General features: G+C 43.8%; 2 protein-coding genes across 2 annotated transcripts; both read right to left on the minus strand.

The window, feature by feature from the left end:
• Window positions 1-2,944: 2,944 nt before the first annotated feature.
• Window positions 2,945-4,922, minus strand: RPL22L1 (ribosomal protein L22 like 1). Its single transcript, XM_067301609.1, has 4 exons — window positions 4,840-4,922; window positions 4,518-4,610; window positions 3,997-4,118; window positions 2,945-3,198 (listed from the first exon to the last, which is right to left on the minus strand). The coding sequence occupies exons 1-4, from the start codon at window positions 4,846-4,848 to the stop codon at window positions 3,054-3,056; spliced, it is 369 nt and encodes a 122-aa protein (XP_067157710.1). The 5' UTR covers window positions 4,849-4,922; the 3' UTR covers window positions 2,945-3,053.
• A 459-nt stretch (window positions 4,923-5,381) lies between these two features.
• On the minus strand, window positions 5,382-13,195 carry EIF5A2 (eukaryotic translation initiation factor 5A2). Its single transcript, XM_067301608.1, has 5 exons — window positions 13,165-13,195; window positions 12,727-12,905; window positions 11,190-11,294; window positions 10,227-10,358; window positions 5,382-9,389 (listed from the first exon to the last, which is right to left on the minus strand). The coding sequence occupies exons 2-5, from the start codon at window positions 12,889-12,891 to the stop codon at window positions 9,330-9,332; spliced, it is 462 nt and encodes a 153-aa protein (XP_067157709.1). The 5' UTR covers window positions 12,892-12,905; window positions 13,165-13,195; the 3' UTR covers window positions 5,382-9,329.
• Window positions 13,196-17,655: the final 4,460 nt, after the last annotated feature.

Consider the following 17,655-nt stretch of genomic DNA (forward strand, 5'->3'; position numbering starts at 1 on the left):
CAGAACGCAGAGCAGCACTAATCCCCCGCTTTAAAAAAAAGCTCAGTTTGGTTCTCATCAGTAAAACTTTAATTACCTATGTGGACAATAACATAGACTCTGTTTCCTGGCTTGCAAGCTATATTACACCTGGCCTGTTCAGCTGTGAAACATATAAAATTAGGAAAGAGTCACCATTTTTCTGAAGATTGACTGTTTTTTTCTGTCAATGTACTTTAGCTATTTTTTTTCCATGTGACTTTAGGAATTAACAATCATACTGTAAATGCACTGTAAATATTCCATTTAAATTAAAAAACGCTGTATTTCTATACTATATATACACACAAATATATATAGGAAAATGCACTTCCTATCCCAATCTTAAAACGTGTTCAGCTGCAGAATCCTTTTGCCCCATGAAACTTGATTTAGAGATGACCCAACCCTCCGTGTACTGTATTTTTAGCTGCTCTGTTACTACCTCAGTGTGGGTAAAATCCAAGATTCATGTAAAATGTCTTTGCCCAGTTATTGACTTATTTTTGCTCAAGTCCTTACCCTGCCACCTCGTGTGAGATAGAAACTTTGCCTGAGCTGATTTGGGGCATCCGTGTCTCTTTGGGCACCTGCCGGAATGACCACCGCGGGCCTTACCCAAAGCCGCAAGTGCCCGCACGTGCCAAACCACTCTCTTTACATGTGGGAAGTGTGCTAGAGCTGCTCTTGTTATAGAGTTACCAGAAACTTGGTGTCTGGTTTTGCAAAGTTTAACATATTTTCCAGCATCAGGGAAAGGAATTCCTTAATTCCACCATCTCTGCAATTAGGCAGAGAATACTGCAATTTACTCAAGCGCTTTGGCAATTTTCCGCAAAACCCAACTGTGCAGTAAGTGGCTTTGCTTGGAAAGCCAGGCTTTGTTTTCACATCTTTTGGCTAATGACAACCTGTATCTCGCATTATGTAACTACACGAGTAACTGCCAGCGTGCTTTAAAAGGAAGGAAAAATAACAAGGCAGCATGATCCTATTAGCTTTGATTTTTGTTTGTGGTTCTTACGTTTAATTGGAATGCTTTTGTTGTGTCAGCCTGGTTTAAAGGATGTGTTGTCACATAAATGTGCAACTCTGACAAGCAGGTGGGGATGCATTTTGAAATACAACTGTTCGTTAGTCACGGCGTTCTTGCTTAACTAAGTGCAGCAAAAAAAAACAGGCAAAAGTTTTCAAATATTTGCAGCTTTACAGTAAAAAGAACTTTACTTTCTTAATACAATATTATAATCACTGTAAAAAAGCACTAGTGATCATTTGGATTTCCAGTAAACAAAGAACATGGTTGCTCCCCCTCCCCCCCCCACCCCGACTGGGGGCACACTTTGGGTGTTTTGCACTATTTCCACTGAAGTATATAAAGCTCAACATACCAAAGTAAAGGAGTTATCCTTGGTATTGCAGCCAGTTACACACACTGCTCCCTTACTTGTGCTAGCTCTGAAACAGGAAAATGAATCGGCACGGTAGGGGTTGCACAAGAAGCTACTGTTCAAGCACAGCGTCCTCCCATCTCCCTTGGCCATACTTCACCAACAGCATAATTGAAAAATGACAAATGAGCCCCCAAGGCTTTTGGCAACATTTATCTCCCCTTCTGTACTCCTCGTTTATATTTAGGAAGCACAGGTGGGTTTCACACAACTGTTAAAGCACTGGTTTGTGCTTTGACAACTTTCTGAATAATTTGCCTTAAGGGGTTTGCCAGCAAAAACAATGCTGAAAAAATCAAAAATTCCTCAGGAAGTTAAACAATTCACTAGGCACACCTCAGCATAAACTAGCAGATTTGATCAAGCGGAAAGTTTAGTATCATAGTCTTCTTCATGCATCCATTTTCCAATATTGAACAAATACAGTAGCACTAATTCCACTGAGTTTTCATCGTAATTATTTGTGAATCCACTTCTGGGTTTGTGTGTTTAAAAACGTACTCTACATGGCCATTTCAAAAGAGGTGGCTGCCTTCTAACAGCCTTTGAGTAAATTCACTAGTGCACTGGAACTTGAGAGTAAATATTCTAATTACTCACACAAGAAATAATGTACTACCGGTTTGAGAGAGAATACTGTATGGAAATGGATATGCACGCAACAGTTACTACACTTGGAGGCTCACAAATACCAGTGTTTGGTACTAGAAAACCAGCTTAATCTCACTTGATATTACATAAATGAAAGAACTAGCTTCTAGGATTTGGAGTGCTTGCCTTTAAATGCAGAAAGAACCAGCCACTTGCTTAAAGAAAAAGTATTAGGATTAAAGAAATAACCCCAGCAGTTAAATATGAGAAGAACCATAAGATAAACTATGATTCAAGTGGAAATATCTATATGGATTTAATGGGGTTCACTTCACTGGCAATGTTAAAGCGCATCTTATTGCTTCCTTTAACTTTAAAAATGTTTTACCTAGATGCTGGCAATGAGGTTTGTCCCTACCTCCTTAAATGTGAGTTATACATAAATCTAGCTAACAAATCTGTATTTGTTATGCTCCAGTTTGGTCTGTGGTTATACATAACAATAGTACAACAAATTACTGGTTTAGATAAATCAACAGAAACAAGATCTTGCTCTTTCAAATACTTAAGTCTGTTTTTTAACCAAAATAATTAAAAGCAAGCACTTAATTTTATATAAATAGCTTCACACAAATTAACAAAAGTAGCTGGTACTTTTAGTCACAAAATGCTCTAGCAGAATTTGTATAAACACGATTAAACACTCTGATGCATCTGCCCTACATTTTTACTGGTCAAAAGGCTCAGTTCTCTTCTGCTGGACTTCCAGTGGTATCATGTTGAACAGCTTTGATTTCCAGTAATGGAAGCAAAACTGCAATTCAAATAATTCCCCAGGCTGCCTTCAATTATGATTTAAGAAAAACACTTGCAAACTAACCACGCTCTGTCAAACAGAGTACAAAATCTTTATTCACCAATAAGTTAAAGTGTTCTCATAAATAGATGTTCTAGTCTTTTGTACACTGTATTGCATATAAAGCTAAGCTTCATTTATTCCTCAGACTCTGATCCTTCTTCATCTTGACTGATTTGGAAGTAGCGTAGTTCGTATGTCTCCTTGTCAGAGGCAACCACACGAAGCCAGTCACGAAGATTGTTCTTCTTGAGATACTTCTTTGTGAGGTATTTTAGGTACCTTAAAAACAGTAATTACACATTAAAACTTTGCCGTAGTGTCATTTAACAATTCTTACTGTTGTCTGCCTTCCATCCAAGATATGGTTCTGGCAGCGCCACAAACAGCATAACTTTTAGATACTGAATTTTTCAAGGGGTCGCTCCATTTAACACACAAATTATATCCAGAAATCAAAAATTATGTATAACAGATAAATCTAATTTTTCATTCTTAGTGTATGAGAATAATGTATTATATGATACTATTTGACTATACAATACAATGCTAGTAACTCAAAAGCAAATAACTCTAACTCCATAGATATTAGTGTAGCTGTACCACCTAAATGAAGGGGGAAAAAGAACTATACCTCTGCTCTAAGCAGTGTATTGTTCTATTGCATACCCCAACACAGTAAGCAATTTTAGGCTTCATTTGACTTAAGGGATTCTTTTGTCATATACACACATTGCATACACATAATATTTTAACACATCCATTAAAGTAATAAAACAATCGCCTGTGATATGAATCCAGTTATGCTTTTTAAAAGCATATCTTAGCTCAATATACTTCTAACAACCTATATCAAGCATCTAGGTATTACTATGTCTGTATTAGAGGGAGCACTGATTTGCAATTTAAAGTGCTATTTTTAATAGCTAATATTGATAAAGTCTGGCTGCATCATGTTTGTAATTAACATTTACAGATATTAGTAAGACTAATACTTTCTCCGTAAAAGTGTGTCACGTTCAACATATCACTGTTCAAAATTCACTACCACAAACACAACAGAAGGAAACCTATGCTGACCTTTTAGAAAACTGCTTCTCAGATGTCACCGTGATCTTGTTCTTCAAACGTTCAATGTGAACAGTGTTCCCCAAGTTTCCAGTTTTTCCATTGACCTTAACCTTCTCCTTTAGGAACTGTTCCTGTTTCAACATTAGAGCACAAATACAACACTAGGGAATGGTACCCTAGGTGTGCACTAGGGAAGGGACCCTAGCCATACAGCAGGCATTAAAAATCATGTTTACTGTAACCTGATAGTATTTGTAATGACGTAAGCTATTACAACGTGCAATTAAAAAATATCCTTGTGTTAGCACGTGATTCAACTTAAAGTGGTTCTATTCATGGATAGGTACAGAAGAGCTTATCCATAAAGGAAATTTAAATCCATGAAGTTTTTAAAAAGTGACCAAAAAGCTAAAGAACACGTGCTGATGTTGCTAACTGAGAATGTAACGCGCAGCTGCAGTCCAGCTTTTGCAGGTGCTGCTGTGGGGATTCTGACACGCGCCGCAGGCACCAACGAAACCCGCACTTACGAAATTCCCGGAGTCAAAGATTCCATCTTCAACAGGATGGGTCAAGTCCAGGCAAAATTTCCAAGTTGACTTTTTAGATTTTCTGTCCTTTTGCTAAAAAAATAAAAAATAAAAATACAATAAAATAAAATACAATAAAACAAACGGCGGCTGCCAGGGGAATGCTCTCCCCGCCGTTCCTGCAGGCCCGGCCGGGCCTCCGCGGCGCGGCGCCAGCCCCCCCCCCCCGCGCAGCCCCCCCGGGTGCTCCCACCGCGGGGCCGGGGTGACCCCCCCTCCCCGGGCGCCAGGTCAACCCGCGCCCCTCTCCGCGCACACTCACCGGCGCCATGTCGCCCCCAGCACTCTCGCGGAAAGGAAGGCCTCGGCGGCAGGGCACGCTTTTATACCTGCGCGTGTGACGTCACGGCGCACGCCGCGCGGGGCGGGGCCTAGGCGCGCCTGCGCAGCGCGGGGCCGGGGCGGCGGCAGCGGCTCCTGGCGGCCGCGGCTCCTGGCGGCCGCCTCCTTCTCCCGGGGGAACGAGCACGACCCGCACTGCCGCATCAACGAGTCACCTCTTTTTTTTGTTTTTTCCTAAATTTTATTTCTTTTTGACAGGAATGTAAGCATTTTTTTCCTCATACAAATTCTATGACAAGCTTTTCTAGCTTTAAAGTGTTTTTCATCTGGAAAGTACATAGGTATTTGCTAACAGTAACAAAGGAAGAAAATACTTAGAGAATGGATCTAAAGTCTAACTATTTTTTTCCTTGTTGTAACTAGAGTCAAAGTTCACAAACTTTTTATAAAACCATTCATCAGCTTCACCTAAATGTAAAAGATTCTCTTGAGCCATCCAGGTAACCTTAAACATCACTCAACTCTCCACAACACTGAGATTTTTATTGTTTCTTAAGGGTGAAACAGGCATGTATACTTTCCAAATTATTGTTTTTAATGGTGTTAAAAACATACCTTTAAAATACATCAACATTCAAACCCTTCCAGTTGATAACCAACAGGCCTACTGCTGACTTTCAGACCATAGTTTACAGGCTTGGTTTTTTTTGCTATGATCAGTGAAGTCACTCTTCAGTACGGCTCCTCTTTCCCCCAATGTTTTCCAAGATACACTGAATAACGGTTATGTTCACAGTACAACAAAAGGCGATTGAGGACAGGGGGTACCTGTGATATAGTAACACACAGCAAACATTCAGATTAACTAGGCATTAAGTTCACAAATAGTTACTCTCAGATGCCAAATACTTTAGGGCTAGACTGCAGATGTTGGAGACTCGTGATGTTCTCAGTGCACTGTGCCAAACGGCCGAATGCTCCACCACGCACCCCGCACAACGCCTCCAAGAGCTATGCCTTCATTAAAACTCTCAGCGTGTAATTGAGATACGCAAAACATCCTCAATGAGTTTATTTTTCCTGAAGTTTACTTCTACTGTAACGAACTACATTCTAATTACTCAACCAAAAAAGAGTTGGGTTTATTGGCTTTTGAATTCTGTAAGACTGACCTGCAGTAACCATAAGTTTGAACTGTCAACAAATTGACTTCTTTAGATTATGTAAAATAACCTGTATTGTGAAACTACAGACTGTGCACCATTTTGGGTACATTATGGATTAGAAAAACCTGCAAGAGGCTTGAAAGCAGTTACATTAAAATAATGAAATTCAGCCAACTTTAAAAAAAAAAAAAAAGAAAAAAAAAACAGCCCTGAGAACACGGCTCAACTAGCAAGAGCCTAGTTGAAAAACCACCATTATAAGCAAAAATTAGAAGGATCTATTGAAATCTTGAAATATTATTTGCCAACATTTGAGGCAGGAAACACTGCAGTCTTCCCAATTCTGTAAAGCAGTAAAAGAAACTCACCAAATTGGAACCATAAAAAAAAAGAAAAAAGCATTATTAGGAGTGGAAATACTTTTCTTCACCTCCTAGTTTTCACAGCCTTTATATTAAGCAATTGCATCAGCTACTAGAAGTTTGTAGTTTTCAGTTTTGACACAGCTTAAAACATTAAGATAGTGCTACAAAACAAGTAGATGGATAAGGTTTGTTTTAATGTAAAGCTTTGAGAGTAGAATTTCCCCTAAACATTTGATAGGGATCTTAAAAATATGCACTTATATGGACTATTGATCACAAACAAAAGTTTGTTGCAAATGATTCTGAAAGCGAACCGAAACATCTTACTTTGGAAAAAATGGCTCAAATACTTGCTCTAGTTTAGAAGCAACTTCTTACTGAAACTTGGAGATTATGCTTAAGACTCATGCTAAACCACAGGTTTATGTATTACCTATGGGAAACTTCATGCATGATGAGCCAATGCTCTGCACTTCCACAGCATTTGAAGTGCTTCACAAAAGACAAGTATATAATTAGAACAAACCTATATTGAAATATTGAACCATCTAAATCTTGCAGAACTGAAGGTAGGAATAGAAGGACATCTTTAAGTCCCAAGAAGGGCTCTTCCAACAAGCTAGAGGTCATAAAACCTGTATCTTTAGATTGCTGTAGTACCTGAAAATACCAGGCAGACAGGGACCCTATTGTAGAAACTGGACAAAAAACAGTCCTTGTCCCAAAGGACTTAGACTAAGTAAATGCTTAGATTGTGGGCCAGTGGCATCAAATACCTGACTTCCAACACACATTCTAGAGGACAGACAGTCACCTAAAAGTGGATGAAAGCACTCTTGGAAGGATAAATCCAAGTCTTACCATTTTCAAGCATTTTAGAAGTATTTTTAATACAGTGATAGCATCTAGAACTTGCGTTAAGTTTGATATAGGAGCCTAAGACTCCTCATTGGACATCATTAACGCCATTATCAATGGTTTCAGTCATCTCTAAACAAAGCCTGTCTTTCAGATATCAGGATGATGGAGAGGCCAAAAGGAGCATAGTGCAGATTAGCTTAAACTACTAAGATTGCACTCCAAGACTATTCTGAATGCATTTCAATCTCTTGCATCTACAGCTTTTTTAAAAGCAGTTTTCTCATTTTGGTGAAGATGCTATTTAGAGTTCACCTACAATGCTTACTGGGCTAGGCAAGAGCATGTGGCAGTATCCTACATCTGCCAGGTTTCACAGGTAACTGTGCTTTATTACTGGAGTATATTTATTGCCGTCTTCACCTTCATTGTACTCCTCTCCCTGTCTCAAGAAGGCTATGGAAAATGCATGTTTTTGCCACCTATATTAGACCTCCAAGATTTGCTAAACCCTAACACAGTAGGTACAAGGGCACATCAGGAGAATTGCCATGAGCCCTTCGGGAATTAGAGAGTACATACTATTAAGCTCAAAACATTAAGTAGTTAACAGCAGCATGAAGTCTGACTCTCACTGCCAACAGAGTATGAATTGTGCATGCCGTCCAGTGCAGCCTGCCAAGTGTTTACAAGTTGTCCTCAATTAGCCAATAGCTACTGAAGCTTAAGGCAAGTTTATGAAACAATTCAATTTATGAACTGCGAAGAGAGGTTTGAGCCATGGGCTAAGAAGTTCCTCCCTTATTAAGAGACACTAACTATTAGAATTCAAGTGGAACACCATAAACAGGAGTAGGCTAGTTATCCTTCTGTAACTAGTTCTGTAAAGCTTTGTTTGCCTGTTAAGCTGCTAACAAGTTAGAGGCATGCATGTGTGTTTTAATGACTTGAAGAACTCCTATGGATAGGAGCTAGCTTTCTAAACTATGTAGCATTTACTTCTATAATTAAGCCATGGTTGTTCAGTATTGTCTGTCAAGTCTGTATTTTGAAAATACTACAGTTTTGTTTTACCTTTCAAAAAGAATCACATGCATTTAGTTTAGGCTCAATGCTACAATTTGTCCCACTTTTTGAAAAACACGTGGTCCTTGTGCTACAAAAATATGGTCTGAACCTGAAGATTAAAACCTAAAGCTGGAAGCACTGCAACAGATTCCCATGAAGTTTGTCACCCTTTTATAGTTTAAGATAAATACGATAGAGGAAAGCAATTGAACTGCATTTTTCTGTTTTTATTTTTCAAGTCTGACAAAGGCCTCGAGTGAAAGTCTATAGCTTTAACATCCATCTCACCTTTGTGTCCCCTTAACCTATCTTTATCATATCTACCCAATATTCCAAATGCCTGCCTAAACCAAAGGTAGGCTTTGACACCATTTTAACATTACAACAAGCCAACAAATTGGCAAAGAAGAGTACAGAGGTAATACAGTTAAGTTGCACATGGCCATGGGGGCTTTGTCAAGCCAGCTGGCATTTTTGATCACTTGAGTTTCTTGGTCTAAAACTTGTGATTGGCACCTACAGTTCTGCAAGAGTCCCAATCCACAAAATACTTAAGCTTAAAAAAAAAAAAATGCTACTTTTATTGTCAGTTCTATGTAAATATGTCAAGAAAAATACTATTTGTGCTCTAGGTCACTTTATAATCCTAGATACCTACTAGCTTATCTAAAAGCCCCTGAATACTGTATTTTGTCTGTTCATACAGACAAACACTGTTTTGCTCAAGCAAATAAAAATATATCCACTAGTAACACCTGACTGGTTTCTCAGATCCATAGCTGAAACCCACAGGAATGTTAAAATAGTTACAATTAAGGAATTAAAATCTCAGTGATTTTGAAAACTGCCAGTTAGCCTGCAACACTAATCCAGAATCCAGCACTGCTTTTTAACAATTCAAAAAAGAAATGAGGTTGCTTGTGAAGGCCAGAGCTTTGGTGACAATCAGAACCAAATTTAAAGATCTGTGATTTGTCCAGACCTGAGCAGTTGCCCGAGCCTGGCGATCCTCTTTATTTGCAAGGCTTTATGGCTACAGCACATTCTTCATTCATTGCACTTATGACAGATATCTGGAAGAAAAGACAGACAGGTGAGCTCCAACACATGCCAGAGGAAGCACTCACAGAAGTTACAGACATTCGATTTTATTTTCTGTCCCATCTCTCATTTGAGAGGAAGGGAAGGCTGAAGCCGGTGATTCAGTCGTTTCATGACTTTAATATTTGCCCTTCCCACTGGTTTGCTCTTCTGCTGCCTTCTCTTTGCCATATTGCCTTAGCTGGTAGCTTGAGGTTCACATAACAGCGGAAAGCAAACAAGCTCCAACAGAGCCATATCAGCAACTGGTACAGTCTACTATAGACTACAGTCTACACACCTACTTGCGGACAAGTTTGCTAACATAGCAAATTAGACTTATGTAAGTTTATAGTCAAATCAACAAATGTTTTAATCAAGAATCAGCCCTAAAGCTTTTGACAATTACTACAGTTTTTCCTTCCAAACAAGCTAGATCTTTACACTGCAAGATCTCAGCACACGAAGACTTCTTTTCATCTTTAAGCTGCTTCTGTGGCTGAAGTCACATGGCAAAGCTCTACACTTGGTCCTGATTAAGCCCAGAAGCTCCAGTCCACATTGTACAGATCTACACTGTATGTATAGCACCGTTAAAATTTATCTAGACATTTGAGACACACCCATATGGCCTCACTGTCAGCTGAGCCAGACTTAGGTGCTATATTGAGTGCTCCGATAGAGCAGACCTGCATCTCAAAGGACCAGTTCCCATACTTCTAACTCTCTCTTCATAAAGAGATATAAATGGTAAATATCAGAATAAAAGAGTTCTTGGTAGAATCAGGTGGAATTAACTGTAGCTCTTCTCATCTGCTTTCTACACTTACCTGCACATCTTCACTGGCATTGAATTTTCCTTCTATTTCTTTGCCAAGATCACCTTCTGGCAACTTTAGATCCTCACGAACTTCACCGCTTTCTGTCAGCAGGGAGAGATACCCATCCTGAATACCAATCAGCTATAAAGAGAAGTTCATTTTTAGGAAGCTTAACATTAGTAGTCATTAGTAGGCAGTAGCTGAAGATAAGCAGAAGACACAGTGAACTCAGTTACATTAATTTTTTAGTACTGTATGTGTAACAGTTAAGAATTTAAATTTAAGCCAATTTTATAGAACAGTTTTAGAGTACCGAGAGTTACAGGCAACTATGGCAAAAGCCAATCTGCTATTCAAGAATCACTGAATCCCGTTAATTACTTCAGATCAATTGCAGTCAGCTTCTGCACCAGGAGCAGGAAGCACTTTTAAGTTAGAGTTGGCATCAGATGCAGTTTAAGACTGTGTTATTGATTCACATACCCTAGGTAAAGGGTGAATTTAAATGACAATATATGCTTAGGTTCAAATTTACTTGAAGAGAGATCTTGGCTATCCTTTAGCTAATAGTAAGGTAGAGGCAACAGACATTGCCAGATTCTAAAGAACTCCAGCATCTCAAAGAAAAGGGAGTGATCTTACAAGATGAGCTAGAAGAAATACTGCTCTGAACATGACCTCTTATGCCATTCACCTGTCATTTCTAAAGGCTACTACTATAACATGAAGTTTGTAATATGTAAGCAGGAGCTCCCTATCAGTGAACTCTAGCTGATTTAACAATTCAGTAAATGCTACTGGTTCAACAGTGCCATGTCTAGATGGGCAAGTTCACTGAACCATCAATTCCCCATTTCTGACAATAGCACTTTATTAGTTGACAAGCAGTTTCAGGATGAGGATAGTTTACTTGTGGTATTAGGAATTTAAAGCTTCTTAATATGTGGAAGGTCACAGTGACTATTAACTCACTTGATAATCATTCCTCTTGATATTTGGAACATCCATGTTATGAGTTGATGGGCAAATATCTTCATATTTTTTACCAGTGAAGATATCAATACCAACCAAGTGGACCTACAAGAAAAAAAAAAAATCAGTTATCGTTGGTCCTAGAAGAGCAAGATACCACTGCTGTCAGTATTGTTAGTTCTATGTAGTTATATTAGAGATCACACGCAGCCTACAAGATTCTGCCTAGACCCTTTGCTTGTGGTATGAAAACAGTTTAAGCCTTAAGAGAAGGCCTCTCAGAAACACGCTCGCACAGCATACTATAGAAACACTATATGAGAATGAAGATCAGCCTAAGTTCTTCCACAGCCAGTTTTACTAGAAAAAAACCTAAAGCTCAGCATAAGTATGTGGCTACTAAAAGAACATTTACCTCAAGTTCTAGCTTTTCTAGGAAATAGAACAGCATCAGTGACAATGTGAAGGTTAAAGAGAAAAGAAGCTGCACAGAGATTAAAGCAACTCCCACCTCCCTTTATGCTAGCAGCAGCTGTCCATTACGGCTAGCACTTGGGTTACCAGTTTATAGCCTGCTCTTACTGTGTCCCTTAATTCTCACAACTGTTTCAGTATTTAAGAAATCTGAGTCAGACATTCCATTAAAAAAAAGCACCCAACACTGCACTGAGGGTAGAAGAAAGGAAGAAATTTTTCCATACAAATAATTTATGCATACAGGATTGGTACACCCTATGCCTGACAAATCCAAAATACTGGTTTACATTCATCATACAGGGTGGTGGAAACTTCAGAACCTGCTTAGTCCATACTTGTAACAGATCTCTCTGCTCTTAAACTCTAATACACCCACCCTAAAGTCTTGCTGAGTGAATTAAGGGGAAAGTCCAGACTTGATCCAAGCTCTGGACAGCTGCATAAACCAACTGCTTAGGCAGGAGGACTGCAGCCGCAGACAGCAGACTAAGAACATCCCTGCTGGGACGCAGGAGGGGGAAGGCAGTCTACACTTGGTACTGAGAAAACGAAAGGAGAAGGGAAGCAAGCAAAATAGGGCCAGACGAGGCCCACAGAGATATGATTGTCTACTGAGCTCCTTTTGATTATGTAACAAAACAGGGGCGTTTCTGGTAAGCGTTGAAGTCTAGTACAACAGTGGAAGTCTGCTAGCACGAGCGGACTCAGATGGGGAGACAGAGCACAACCCCAACCACACCCTGGCAATTTCATCAGCCCCCTCCTTCCAGAACTTACTCTAGCCCCCCTATAAAGCCAGGTTTGGCCACCATCAGTATTTACACTTTTAAGCAAGGGGGAAAAACAAAGCAAAACGGTCCCTGTTCCTGTCTCCTTTATATTACTGGAAACCCTTGCGCTAGTCCTAGCCCGAGGAGACGGTGCTGTGAGAAAAGCGAAGGCAGGACGCAGGACAGGCTGCCAGGCGAAGCGCCACCCTCCTCGCCGGCCGGCAGCCGCGGCGGCCCGGCTCGCAGGGGCGGCAGAGGCAGGAGCGCGGCGCAGGCGGCGCGGGGCGCACCTTGGCGTGGCCGTGCTTGCCCGTCTTGGAGGTGGACATCTCGACGATCTTGCAGGGGCGCCCCTTGAGCACCACGAAGCCGTTCTTCCGCAGCGCCGAGCACTGCATGGGGTAGGTGAAGGAGGCGCCGGCGTCGCCCGTGGTGAAGTCCAGCTCGTCGGCCATGGCCGCGGCGGGGGCTGCGCGCAAGGGGGAAAGAGAGAGAGAGAGAGAGAGAGAGCGTCGGACCGCGCAGCCGGGCGGGCAGGGCCGGGCCGGGGGGGCAGCGCCATGGCGGCGGCGCCGCCCGCCCCGCGCCCCGCCACGTGCCGCCCCCCCCCCGGCCGCCGCGCGGCCTCCCTCCCCCGCCCCGCGCGGCCCCTCAGCGCCGCGGCCCAACGGTCCGCGCGCGCCGCCACCGCGACCGTTGGGCCGCCGCGCGCCGCGGCCGCTCCTTACCTGGCGAGAGCGGGGAGGGGGCCGGGGGCGGGGGCGGGGGCCGGGGCGGCAGAAGGAGGGGGGAGGGGGGGAGCGGCCCTGCGCACACGCGCCCGACCACTGCGGCGGCGGCGGCCGGCGAGAAGGGGCGGCGGGGAGCGCGCGCACGGCGCCCCGCCCCCCGCTTCCGCCCGGCGCCCGCGCTCATTGGGCGCGCCCCGAGGGGGGGCGGGGCCCGCCTCCTCCTCTTCCCCCTCCCACCCCCTCCCCCCCGCCCCAGCCTCGCCGCCCCGCGCGGGCTGATCACGTGGTGCGCGGCGCGCTCCCACACGTGCTCGGCGCGAGGCGGCCGGCTGGCTGGGGGCGCTTCCCGCGCTCGCCCGGCCCCTCCCCGCCCGCCTCTACGGAGAGCGGCTGGGCTCAGACTCCCCGCCCACCAATCACGGGGCGCTGCCCGCCATTACTACCGAGGCAAACCCTTCCCCGCTCCCCCCCTCGCCACCGCCTGCCTCAGGCGCGCGGAGCAGGCCGCGCCGTGGCCGCTAGGCGGCGCCGTGGCGCTCGCCCAGCGCGGGCGCGCTCGCGCGTCCCCCGCCGAGGTGGCCCGGCGCCGGCGCTCGCCGCCTCCCTGGCGGCCCTGACCCGCCCCGCCATCTCCCCTGCTGGCCCCCAGCTTCCCTCGCCGCCTCCACGGGGCCGCCGCGCGCCCAAGATGGCGCCGAGCCCCGGCAGCCACCCCGAAACCGTCGGCATTAGCCCGCCGATTTTTTATAATAATGATGATGATAATGAGTGTTCCGTACATGGCTTTGGCATTTCATTGCGCATCTAAGCTGAGGGATCCTCAGGCTCGTTTTTCTCCGCTATTTCTTCCACACTGAACACCCGTATGCATGCAGAGGCGGTGTACACGCACGCACGCACACACAGCTGCTTTCAAGAGTATTTGCAATGGCAGCAAAAAGCAGGTGTCTGGCTGTGCGGTCCCTTACATTTTTTGCAAGGCCGGCGTGTGCTCCCCGGAGTGCGGGGCCCCGGGCAACGGCCCGTAGGTGTACGTGCCCGTTTTCGGCCTCTCTGTTACAGCCAGCGCCTTGGCTCTTGTGGCAGCACGTTTCTGCTGGAGGGCAGTCGGATAGCTTTTTAAAAGACAAAACTTGATTTTAAATGAATCGGAGAACAAAAGGATGTTTCCGCAGTCTGGTGTGATGAGACTGGTTTCCTGAAATGTGTTTAACTGTCAATGCAAAAGTCATTTTTCAGCCTAACATTTCTCCTTTGCTGTCAGAAAATAATCAGGAACGAGCATTTTGCAAGGGCCAGGTGATCAGTCAGTCAGAAGGACATGAAACTGTCTAGAAGCAATGATAAAAGCTTGTTTTAATTCATTAAGACTCAGATATCTCTGCGTTAGGTGTCCTACCCATGGTCAACAACATTTCTGGCAAGGCCCCCGCTGGCCTCGGACATCAATCCTGCTCCGCTGTCTGAGGGCGAGACGTTCCTGAATGCAGGGATGAGTTTTACCTGCTCTGTTCCAATGGGACTGCAAAAGGAGTCAGTTTTAACTTCGTTTTTTTAAATGGTTCAGTGGCGGCTCTTACAGTATCTTTTATTTCATTCAGATTTGTGTGTGATATGTTTTCACATGGTCCAGCCCATGATTGCCTGGATCCCACTCAAAATTTTTACAGTGTGTACCCAGTGGGGTAGGTTTGACTTTCGTTTACGCTGAGCCTCCTTTATAATGCTCCAGCATGTCAAGACGGAGACTGTTTTCTGCCAGAAGCTTTGTGGTAGATGCTGTCTCATACACATTACCCTGAGGAACTGCCCATTTGTCTCCTTCTGTCCCTGTTGATAAGTGGTGTCTGGGTCATTTTGTTAAGTGTTTTTACATGTGCGCTGTGTGTTTGTTTACCTGCAAGTGTATGACTGGCTGAACGTGCTCTAGGGCATTTTATCTTGTGATAAAATGCTTTGAGAGAGAGTTACCAACTGTTCTGACCCCAAACTGGAGCAGACTAATGAGCACTAATGATATTTTCTTTTCTCGAGTGTCAGATTATAGATTTGGTTGATTTTCGCAATTAGCAGATTCCTTTTGCATGACTTGAGAGTTCTGTACAAAATCAAATCTTTTTGCTGAGGTGGGACTGTAGATAAATTTTTTTGAGACACATAAAACAAATATTCCAAGGCAGCCTTTATCAGAGATTCAATAAAAAAATTGTTAATCAGCTTCATCAGTTCATAGCTTGCAGGCATCATTCCTTTGTATGAATCAACATTTATTTTCTAAAATGTGTTTCATAATAGTGCTAATGTGATTATGCCACATTTCTACAGAACAATAGCAATTCGATTTCAAAGCATATTTGTAAATATCATGGCCTTTTCCATTTGAATATATTTCCTTTCCTTCTGTTCATGTGTGCTTTGAATGTTATGCAGCTGGCTCACACACATTTTCTTTCTTTTTAGGAGACTCAGTATATTACCAAACTTCGGCTCTCCTCTGTAAGTTCTTTATATAAATTGGATCGCAGAAACGATCAGGGGTTAGAAAGCAACTTTTGGAAGGTTTAAAGCGAGTTGTAGCTGTAACACCAGTATGTTCTGGAGAAATATCTGATGCCCTAAAATGCCTTGTGAAAGCCTAGCCTTGGCAGTATGAATCCGAGCCAGCTTGAAGGTAAACACATACCCTTGCTTCCAGCAAACTGGCTGGTGATGTTGACACCAACGTGAGCCTGGGTGTAGCCTAGATGATATCGCCTCCGGTCTCTGGGTACTTGGCTGGTGCTTCGCTTGCTGCCGGCCGTACTGCACTGGGATGACTCTTCCCGGAGAACGTCAAGGAGGGCAGCAGCGTCTTGGGACATCTGGAGACGGTGGCCTAGGAGCCCCGAGGACAGCAGGAGGGAGCGGGAGGAAAGCCGTTCAGGCTGGCTGGGAGAGGGACAGTCACAGAGCATCAACGAACAAGTCACCCATCCTCGCCCCCCTCAACGCTAGGTAAGCAGCTCAGTGAAGTAAAGAGAAGGTGCATTCAGCAAGACTTAGGTCACGAGATTAGAAATAACTCATCATGAGCAAAGCAATGTAAACACAACCCTATTCTGACTTTAGCAAGGAGCTGTTTTAATCGCTGACCTCTCTTACCTGAGATCTCGCAGGTGTGTCCTGATTGTTGGGGCCGAGGGTTCACCGTAAAACTCTGGTTTCTGGATTGAGTTGGGACCTATAAGAGGCAGGGGATGGATGATCTGCACCTGCACAGGATGATGCTGTGCTTGGCAGACCCTCCGAGGTCCCCCACACAACCTCTCTGCGTAGTGTTACTGGACTAAGGAGCCTGTGCTGTGACCTTGCCACAGGCACCCCGCTCTGCTCCAGGAACTGCTTTAATCCTGCCATTCACCTCCTGCTTCCCACGAAGACAGTGATGCAGTGCCAGTGACTCATCTCGCATTTGCATTGGCTTCGGGAGCTGGATTCCCAGAATCCTGGATAGTTCCTACAGTTATCCGTGGCTGCATGCCCTGGGATGCTGAAAACCAGCTGCAGTGCTGCCTCTACCTGCTGCACGGTCGCCTGTACCTCTTCTGTGGTCTGCACAGTGGCCCAGCCGGACACATGTGATCCAGATCAGGATCTGCGCTCCCAGAGCAGCATTGGAGTTAAGGAAAGTGGTGTGACTGTGCCAAGGAGATTGAGCTGCTTGAAAACACCTCATGCTTACGTGTGCTGTGGACCCAGGACGATGTCCTGCCTCGTAATTCCTCAGCTCCCATTGACTTCAGTAAGGACATTCAGCCTCAGAAAATGCCCCGCACCTCAAAGAGTTGGCCCCCAAATACATAACTTGATATATATGAGCGAGTATATATACTTGAGTATAACTTGGTTCAGCTTCATCCTCGTCAGCTCTCTGCCTTAGGAGATGGAGTTTACCTCTCCTCAAGGAAATGATGAAAAACAAGTTGAAGTGAGGCAGAAAAATCTGTGATAAATTAGTATGGAAACCGTTAATGGAGCCAAATGTCCCGAGTTTATTGGATTAAGGAAGTCAAACTAATTTTAAAATTATGCTTAGAGAGCGGGAAAGTGGACATTGTTAGCTGTTTGTCTAACACAGCGGAAAAGTCCTAATGGCAATCATCTCAGCACATTAGGAAAACACCGCCAAAGCTCTTGCTGACAAGATGCTTTCTCGGGGATTATTAATTGTATTGCATTATTAGCTAACCACACTATGGCAACATATTTTGCATGTTAACTAAAGTGCAATGACCATTTAGCTAATAAGTACGACTTGGTCTTTTGAATTTTCTTAATGATTAGCAAATTAGTAGAACTATAACACTGAGAGATAAAAATAATGATTGAACAAGGTGTATCTCAAGAACAGGTTTTAACTGGAGCTTGCATGTAGCCAGGGCAGATAAAGCGTAGCAGTCCTAATTGCCGGCCTGTTGTGACAAGAGGAAAGTAAACACGCTTGCAGAT

This window comes from Apteryx mantelli, chromosome 9 (genome assembly GCF_036417845.1).
Source record: "Apteryx mantelli isolate bAptMan1 chromosome 9, bAptMan1.hap1, whole genome shotgun sequence".
Taxonomy (NCBI): domain Eukaryota; kingdom Metazoa; phylum Chordata; class Aves; order Apterygiformes; family Apterygidae; genus Apteryx; species Apteryx mantelli.